This window comes from Labrus bergylta, chromosome 8, assembly GCF_963930695.1.
Source record: "Labrus bergylta chromosome 8, fLabBer1.1, whole genome shotgun sequence".
Lineage (NCBI taxonomy): Eukaryota > Metazoa > Chordata > Actinopteri > Labriformes > Labridae > Labrus > Labrus bergylta.
Genome location: NC_089202.1, coordinates 30,609,003 through 30,619,002, shown reverse-complemented (window position 1 = coordinate 30,619,002; position 10,000 = coordinate 30,609,003). Strand labels below are relative to the sequence as shown.

Genomic DNA, 10,000 nt, shown 5'->3' with positions numbered 1-10,000 from the left:
AACGCCTCTGGTGGGCCGTACCCGCTCAGCAGCTCGACCCAGGTCATCGTAGGAATCAATGACATCAACAACAACAAGCCCGTCTTCCAGGAGGTAAAAAAGAGTGATTACATCTGAAGTATCCCGGGTTCTCTTTGTGGTCATCGGTCCTTACCTGGTTCAGTTCAGTGTGGAGTGATGACTCGTTTGTTATGGGAGTCTGGAGCGAGTTTCAGTCACATGTAAAGTAGATGAAGAATCTCATGATCAGGAAGAAGGGTAACAAATGAAGCATGAGATGGATGATAGATCTCTGCAGAGTCAGCAGAAGTCTTTGTGTTTTTAATGTTGTGGTGAAGACAGAGCAGAGACAAGAAGGCAAAGCTCTCAATTCTTAAGTCTCACCTCACCTGAGATAATGAGCTTCAGGAAGTGACTGAAAGAGATCACAGATGATATGAATATCCTCTGTTCGGTGTCTGCGCTCATCCTTAGAGGTCGGGTAATGAGCTCAGACATCCAAAGGGAGCTCAGAGTAGAGCAGCTGTTCCTTTGTGTTGAGGTCTTCTGGACATTAACAAGTGAAAGATTAAACCAAAACTGATGCAGGAATTAAAAACATCTTTATCACCTCCAGATTATTCCTTAATTTGGAAGAAACTTTAAGACATAAGGAACTCTGGAATACTCTGCAAAGATTATTCCAATGATGGACAGATGGATGGATGGATGGATGATGGATGATGGATGATGGATGATGGATGATGGATGATGGATGATGGATGATGGATGGATGATGGATGATGGATGGGTGGATGGATGATGGAAGGGTGGATGGATGATGGATTGATGATGGATGATGGATGGATGGATGGATGATGGATGATGGATGATGGATGGGTGGATGGATGATGGATTGATGATGGATGGATGATGGAAGGGTGGATGGATGATGGAAGGGTGGATGGATGATGGATTGATGATGGATGGATGATGGATGATGGATGGATGGATGATGGATGGATGGATGGATGATGGATGGATGATGGATGATGGGTGGATGGATGATGGATGGATGATGGATGGATGATGGATGGATGGATGATGGATGATGGATGATGGATGATGGATGATGGATGATAGATGGATGGATGATGGATGGATGATGGATGGATGATGGATGGATGATGGATGGATGGATGGATGATGGGTGGATGATGGGTGGATGGATGATGGATGGATGGATGGGTGGATGGATGATGGATGATGGATGGATGGATGGATGGATGATGGATGGATGATGGATGGATGGATGGATGATGGATGGATGGATGATGGATGATGGATGGATGATGGATGATGGATGATGGATGGATGATGGATGGATGGATGATGGATGGATGGATGATGGATGGATGATGGATGATGGATGGATGGATGATGGATGGATGATGGATGATGGATGGATGGATGGATGATGGATGATGGATGATGGATGGATGGATGATGGATGATGGATGGATGGATGATGGATGGATGATGGATGATGGATGGATGGATGGATGATGGATGATGGATGATGGATGGATGGATGATGGATGATGGATGGATGATGGATGGATGATGGATGATGGATGGATGATGGATGATGGATGGATGGATGGATGATGGATGATGGATGATGGATGGATGATGGATGATGGATGATGGATGGATGATGGATGGATGATGGATGGATGATGGATGGATGATGGATGGATGATGGATGATGGATGGATGGATGATGGATGATGGATGGATGATGGATGGATGATGGATGGATGATGGATGGATGATGGATGGATGTACTACATCTTTGCAGAGTTCTCTGTCGTCTCTCTTGAGTCTCGTTCTGACTCCAGTCTCTCCTCGTCCTGTTTGTGCTCTCAGTGTCAGAACTACAGTCTGAACGCCGTGGTCCTGGAGAATCTGCCTCCGGGGACGTTTGTCCTGCGAGTCCAGGCCCACGACGCCGACATGGGCGTCAACGGGGAGGTCAAGTACGGCATCATGCACAGAGACGGCGTGTCGTCCGGGTTTGACATCGACCCTGACACCGGTGAGTTCCACATCTCTATTTTTAATATCAGTTTTGTTCATTGAAAAAGTGAAGAATCACCGTTGGTGTGTTTCCTGTTTGCTCGTCAGGTGTGATCACCACGACGGCGAGCTTCGACCGGGAGCGTCAGAGGGAGTTCACGCTGTCGGTGACGGCCACAGATCAGGCCGAGGAGCCGCTCATAGGAATCTGTCAGATCACCGTCCTCATCGCCGACCAGAACGACAACGACCCAAAGTTTGAGAACAGCCGCTACCAGTGTGAGTCTCCGATCTGCAAAGATTACTGCAGCTGCTACTCTCTTTTGTTGTCATTCTGTGTGATGTGAAGCGCAGTGCATTCTGGGAGATCACAATCACCCTGCCCCTCCGCTGCAACAAGAACTGGGAGGGGTAAAGTCCGACTCACACTGCAGGATCATCGGGCCGATTTGAGCTCCGATTCTTCCTTCTTCCCGACAATCTCAGGGTCTCTCCCGACTTGAGGCTGCTCGGACCCGATTCTCTGCTCAGATTATCTCGTAGAGTGAGCGGTCCAAAGATCCAATCTTAACGTCCACGATCTGCCCGCCGATCGTCGGGGACGCCCCGATTTATTTCAAACATGTTTGATATTTAGAATTTAAAATCTTGACGTTTACGTCATGAAAGGGTCCGGCAGAAGTTGTGTGTGACTACAATATAATCAGACAAGGGAGGACTGTAGTCATGGTGACCAGCGCAGATCATCAACTTCCACTTCCTTCTCTTTCACTAACCGTCATCCTTTGTTTTTTTCAAATTAAACTTTATTAACAATTGTCAACGCTCCGTCCTGATTTCAGTCGTACAGTGTGAGCATGTCAATCTCAAGGTCTGGTCGGGCGTTGTGACAGTGGTACAGTGTGAGCCAGGCGTAACAGGGCTGAGGGGGACTGAGGCTTACTGCCTCTGCTCTCTGTGGTAACTGTTAATCCTTCTGTTGGCAAAATTTCCCATATTCATACTGTAGCTTCTGGTTGACTTACTTCAATAAGTCGTAGTGCGTCTTCTTCTACTGTCAGTGCTGCAGTGTTGAACTTGTTCAGGAGTGTGTTTCTGCCTCACATTCCTCTCAGTTTGATTTTTTCCTCCCGCGCCTCTGCAAGTGTGAAACAAGGCAGCAACATAGTCCGGGTTAAAAGGTTTGGTCTCTTCTGGAGCCGCCCACGCTAACATCTGTGCGCTAAGCTGTCCTCTTACTGTCTTACTGTACAGCACGGGCGCTGCTGTGTGTGTGTGTGTGTGTGTGAGTGTGTGTGTGTGTGTGTGTGTGTGTGTGTGTGTGTGTGTGTGTGTGTGTGTGTGTGTGTGTGTGTGTGTGTGTGTGTGTGTGTGTGTGTGTGATTGTGTGTATGTGTGTGAGTGTGTGTGTGTGCGTGTCAAGGTAGAGGACAGAAACAGGTGAAAAATGGAAATCTTCTGTGTGTGATTACCCATCAGTCTGCATCCTTGTAATCCTGGAAAGCTCTTAAGACTGATGAAATATTTGCCGCCGCTGCCGCCGCCTCCCGCGGGTCCGTGTTTGTTTACGACGTGTGCAAATATGTGTTTTGATAAGCGTTGTGTCAGAAGTTCTCCTCGTCAGATTAGAGAAACACTCTGAGTGGCTCATTAACTATTAAACAGGCAGATTGAAATGTTTCTGGGACATGCATTCATTTACCTCTGGGGAGTGTGTGTGTGTGTGTGTGTGTGTGTGTGTGTGTGTGTGTGTGTGTGTGTGTGTGTGTGTGTGTGTGTGTGTGCGTGTGTAGGGGGTTTCCTGTACAAATGGGGGAAGTGATCCAGACACCACCTCTGTTCAGGAAGCTTCTTGCTCATCTTAAATAAGGAACATTTGATTGATCTGACTGTTTCTGGAAAAATCACTGGCTGTCATGTTTTTAAATGATTCTTGATTTAATTGACTAAAATGTTCCAGTTGATTTTGTGGTGGCAACTAAAGCCCATAAGGTCGGTTATGTAACTTACCAGTATTAATAATAATAATAATAATAATAGTGATTATTAGTAGTAATAGATAGTAAGAGTGGTTTTAAAGCTTCTATATAAAAACAGTTCATCCATTATCTATACTGCTTGTCCTGTTCTGGGAGGCGAGAGGCGGGTACACCCTGGACTGGAAGCTTCATATTATAAACACAGCTGATTTAATTTAGCACAATAAGATGGAGCTCCTTCCAATCTGCTTTGTGTGTAGAAGTGAACCGTATGAGGTCTTTTCTTCTGACGCTCATCACACTCAGCAGGACCTGACTTTGATATTCAGTAGAGATGTTTCCTCTGGGATTCAGGAATACAAAAAAGGACATTATTATTATTGACACGGTGCATGAAACGCAGTCTTCCAGAGGAAACCGAGCGGCAGATCTGCGCTCCGCTCCGTTTTTTTATTTTATTTTGTCGTGTGATCAGCACTGACGCTCATCACAGTCAGCAGAATTGGAGGTTATGTTTATAAATGTATAAAAATGCATCTGTTGACTTTGCAGCATGAGACCCAGAAATGACAAAATGAGGTGACACAGTGCTGACAGGACACAAACGCTGCGCTCCCATTATTATAATATCTGCTTACCATCACAGAACATGCTTTCACAATGTGCTCAGTCAGACGTAATGAATTCAGTGGACTACTTTAGATCCAGGCCTCCGCCACAGCACGAGTTCTTCTGTAGCTGCTGCAGGTGGACGTCATGGATCTGTGATGGAGGTTTGTTATCTGACATGAGGACAGAAGATGGTTTCAATATAAAACTACAATTCTTCATTAAAAACTCTTTGGATCATGTCCCTCGTTTAGAGTCGCCTGTAATCAGAAAAGGACGAGACACTCCCATTAAATAATAATAATAATGATAATAATAATAATAATAATAATGATAATAATAATAATAATATTAATAATAAATAATAATAATAATAATGATAATAATAATAATAATTAATAATAATAATAATAATAATAATAATAATAATAATAATAATATTAATAATAAATAATAATAATAATGATAAAATAATATTAATAAATAATAATGATTTATACTTTATTGATCCTGTGAGGGGAAATTAGTTTTTACACTCTGTGGTGCGTCAGACTCTGACTCTTCATCCCTCCTCTCCCTCACAGACTTCCTGCGTGAGGACACTCCCGTCGGGACTAGTTTCCTGCGAGCGGCGGCGCACGATGACGACCAGGGGAGCAACTCGGCCATCACGTACTCTCTGTCCAATCAGAAGCCGGCTTACCTGCACATCAACCCCAGTACGGGCTGGATCTACGTCAACCACCCCATCTCTCAGGTCAGAGTTACATTTCTGTATTCTTACTATACTTGTGAGGACCAAACATTGAGATTAGCTGCTGATGACTTAAAGCATCACTTCTGAAATAACACATGGAGGGGAATATATCTATATATAATAAGATATTATTAAAGGAAGAATGTTCGACTTTTTGATCCAGTAGATGTCGCCCTTTAGCACCAGTATGAAACCAAAACAAACTGCTGTTTGGCCACGCCTCCTCCATACTGAAGCCTCCTCCAGAGACACACCTCCAACCCCTCGACTCATATTCAAACAGAAGAGTTATGAATTAGAATGCACACTAATTAAGCTCTATTAGGCCCAAGAGGCAGATAAAATCGTCCTCGTCTCGAGCTGCGATCACCTGTGTCCTGCATTGTTGTGTTAGCATGCTAATGTTAGCGCTCTGTAGTTAGCTCATAGCTTCACATTGTTGTGTTAGCATGCTAATGTTAGCGCTCTGTAGTTAGCTCATAGCTTCACATTGTTGTGTTAGCATGCTAATGTTAGCGCTCTTTAGTTAGCTCGTAGCTTCACATTTCATATAAACTGACACAGAATGAGCGTGATCTAAAAACTCTTACTAACATCCAAATAATCAGTGAGTATGTTCTTCTTCTTCTCTCTAGTTCTTGACTAAAACAGCTTTTATACACAAGGGGAGGAGCCGGCCGTCCCGTCCATGTAAACACGGCTCTGACAACAACACAGCCAGCGGGACTCGAGCTTCTCCCTCATTGTAGACAGTCAGGACTCAGAGACACATTTACTCAGGACAGACTTTAGGATTTATTTATGATAAAATGTTGTACCTTTAAATGATTATCTATAAAAACATCTTCTGTGCTCTCACATTCAGAAGTGTCTAAATGTCCTGAAAGTTTTCCGCTCTCTGTGAAATATTTCCATTTTTTAAAACACGGTCCTCACAAAGACAGAAGAACACACAAACACAGATCCTCGTGTAATGTATTCGTGCCCGTATCACATCTCGTGGCGTTCCCTTGATAAGAATCTCTGCATATAAATATACATGGAGGCAGAGAGCTAACATGCATCCACTGAGAGAACATGGGACTGTTTGTATGAAGGTCGTTGTTTTTCTGCTCCGCTGTGTTTGTGTTTGTCTGATTATATGTACATGTGTAGCTGTGTGTTCCCCACAGTGTTTCTCCTGCTCTGACTCGTCTGATTGTTCACAAAAAGACGAGGCTGATCAGAAGGCGGCAAGAACTGTTGAAGTTGTTTATGAGAAATTCACATCCATCTTTTTCAAACTGTTCTTGTTTGGTGATTTTTGGACACGAGGAACTTTTTCATATTTCTCTCCAAACAGGATGTTTGACCTGGCTACTTGTTTTTGTGTTCACACTGTCGGTGCAGGAAGTGATAGTAATACATATAACGCCATTTAGACGATCTCCGACCACGAGTTGAAAGAGTGCTTTAGGGACTTTGCCAGGTTAGTGCGTTTTGTTTACTCTGGTTTGAAAGATGTCAATCAAACCCTGGTGCAGACCAAACAACCGTACAGAGACCGCTTGAAAAGGTGTACTCGGCCCGCTTTTTCAGACTCTGGTTCGTCTGTTTGTAGTGAGAACATGAACCGACCTCGATCCGACCTCACAGCAGGAAGTAACCACTGTGGACCCTCTCTGTTCATCATCACTGAACATTAAAGACCACAGACCTGACGGAGCTTCAGGAACAGTTTGGGTGGATGAGCAGGTCCCTGTCAGGAGGGTTAGCGTGGTCCTGGTTCAGGAGGATTAACATGGTCCTGGTTCAGGAGGATTAGCGTGGTCCTGGTTCAGGAGGATTAAATTGGTCCTGGTTCAGGAGGGTTAGCGTGGTCCTGGTTCAGGAGGATTAACGTGGTCCTGGTTCAGGAGGGTTAGCGTGGTCCTGGTTCAGGAGGGTTAGCGTGGTCCTGGTTCAGGAGGATTAACGTGGTCCTGGTTCAGGAGGGTTAGCGTGGTCCTGGTTCAGGAGGATTAGCGTGGTCCTGGTTCAGGAGGATTAACGTGGTCCTGGTTCAGGAGGGTTAACGTGGTCCTGGTTCAGGAGGGTTAGCGTGGTCCTGGTTCAGGAGGGTTAGCGTGGTCCTGGTTCAGGAGGATTAACGTGGTCCTGGTTCAGGAGGGTTAGCGTGGTCCTGGTTCAGGAGGATTAGCGTGGTCCTGGTTCAGGAGGATTAACGTGGTCCTGGTTCAGGAGGATTAACGTGGTCCTGGTTCAGGAGGGTTAGCGTGGTCCTGGTTCAGGAGGATTAGCGTGGTCCTGGTTCAGGAGGATTAACGTGGTCCTGGTTCAGGAGGGTTAAGGCGGTCCTGGTTCAGGAGGATTAACGTGGTCCTGGTTCAGGAGGATTAACGTGGTCCTGGTTCAGGAGGGTTAAGGCGGTCCTGGTTCAGGAGGGTTAAGGCGGTCCTGGTTCAGGAGGATTAACGTGGTCCTGGTTCAGGAGGGTTAAGGCGGTCCTGGTTCAGGAGGATTAACGTGGTCCTTCTCCTGAACCATCTTGAGCGTCTTCAGAGACTCCAGAACATCAACACATCCTTCAGTGATAAAGACAAACATCAGTCCGTGTCGTCGTCTGTCCAATCAGAAACTGTAAAGAGTCTTTGGAGCAGCCTCAGCCAATCAGGAGGCAGCTAGTGTTTGATTAATTCCGACCAATCAGAGAGCATTTCCTCTCATCACACGTTTTGGTCCTCTTGTAAAAGTCCCCGTGTGAACAAAGACTTAACTTGAGGTCATTATGCAACAATGGAACAAACTGATCCATGATTCAGACCAGAGCAAACGATCATGTTGTCCCCCATCTTGTTGTGTTTATTTGTGGCGACTGACTGAATAATTCTTTCAGCTTTTCTGTCCACAGTGTGAACGCAGACGATGTTTTCTGTGATAAAGACGGTGAAGATGAGGTTGTGTTGTCAGTGTATCGGAGTCAGAATGAGCAGCTGTTGGATGAGGGAGGATTATATTATAAAAATGTAATGTATAGAAAACATGTAAACAGAGGCGATGAATGATCGGTGTGGACTTCCTCCCAGTTGTTGGAGCAGAAGAAGAGACTCTGTGGAGCTGCTTCACAGTTAGTTCATTTAACATGTTGCTTCATTTAAACATTAATCCGTCTGGCATGATGGGAGTTTTTCACAACTGCTCTTTGTAACCACCGTTTCCTCTCTGCAGGCTTTTATTTTGTTTCCTCTCTGCAGGCTTTTATTTTGAAGTAAAGGAAGCTGATGCAGAGTTGTAGCTGCTCTGTTTTCCCTGCACCGTCTTCCCTGCCTCTCTGCTTCTCTTAATAAAATGATGCCAAGAAGACTTTCCACCACTTCTCTTCCAAGTCTCTCTGGGTGTCACATCTCTGCAGCTGATTCGACTTGTTTTGGCTGTTTTCTTTTGGTTGACAAAATGAGAATCCATTTAATTTTTTTATTTTTCTAAAGTTGTTGTGAGATTTCCTGATGTGAGGACATTATTCATTCACCTAAATGACAAAAGATTTCATCTTTAAAGGAGGAGGAGTCAGGAGCACTTCTCTTTGCAGTTTGTAAACACAACATTCAAACTGGCCCCTCCTCCTCCAGAAGCCCCGCCCCCTGCAGGACGTAGTGTGTACGTTTACTGCTTGTAGCTACACTACAGGCTAACACACGCTAGCACAAGCTAACCGCCGGTGTTTGTCACCTTCCTGTCCAAACAGGAAGTAGACCAACTCCACGTCCACGGGTAAAAGACAACACAAGGTTCACCCTCGTTTTAGAACGATCTTTATCCGCTTGGTGTTTCTCCTCACTCTCATTATATTTTCTCTTCTTTGCTGCTACGTCCACGTCCGTCATATTCACCGCTTTGAATCTCGTCCAATCACTGAATAGTATCCACTCCCAAACTCACCTGCTGCGCTGTCATTGGCTGGAGGAAACACACCAGCTCTGCCCCCAGAAACGTCCCGAGTCAACCAGAACAAAGCAGAACAGTAAAATCCAGTCAGAGGACAGAGTCTCTGCAGACATGTATGGAGGCCCAGAAGGGACAATGGAGCAGTTTCACTTTAGGAGATGTATTTTATTTTGAAGGAGAAGTCTGTATTTTATTTTGAAGGAACAAGCTGCTGACTGTCATTACTTTAGGAGAAGTCTGTATTTTATTTTGAAGGAGAAAGCTGCTGACTCTGTCTTTAATTTCACTACATAGTTTCCTGTCCAATGATCTGATGGTCATTGTTAGAAATGATCAGGTGTCATGTCAATTTAATATCTGCATGAATTCTGGTGTGAGGTCAAAGTTCACAAACAAACCCAGTCGTCTCAGTGTGGAGGTGTTGTCAGGATGAGGTCTAGTTTAGTTTTCTAAACATTCTACAATTCACTTAGCAGACTCTTTTATCCAAAGCGACGTACATCAGAGAGTAAGAACAACACAAGCAAGGATCTAGAAAAAAGGGAACAATGTGAGTAAGAGCAAACGATCAGCTTTGAGTCTGATTGGACACACAGGTGCTGACAGGAAGTGACCAGAGGCAAAGCACAACATTGAGGGCAGTTCTTGAGAGCTCTAATCAGTATAGAAACCA

At 44.7% G+C, this 10,000-nt stretch overlaps 1 protein-coding gene across 1 annotated transcript in view; it reads left to right on the top strand.

Moving 5' to 3' along the window:
- si:dkey-22o22.2 (neural-cadherin) overlaps positions 1–10,000 on the top strand; it is a 188,443-nt gene that overhangs the window by 112,692 nt on the left and 65,751 nt on the right. Inside the window, 4 exon segments of the mRNA XM_065957955.1 lie at positions 1–93; positions 1,909–2,077; positions 2,167–2,337; positions 5,231–5,403. The exon segment at positions 1–93 is cut by the window's left edge and continues 82 nt beyond it. Of these exon segments, the coding sequence (XP_065814027.1) occupies positions 1–93; positions 1,909–2,077; positions 2,167–2,337; positions 5,231–5,403 (606 nt within the window).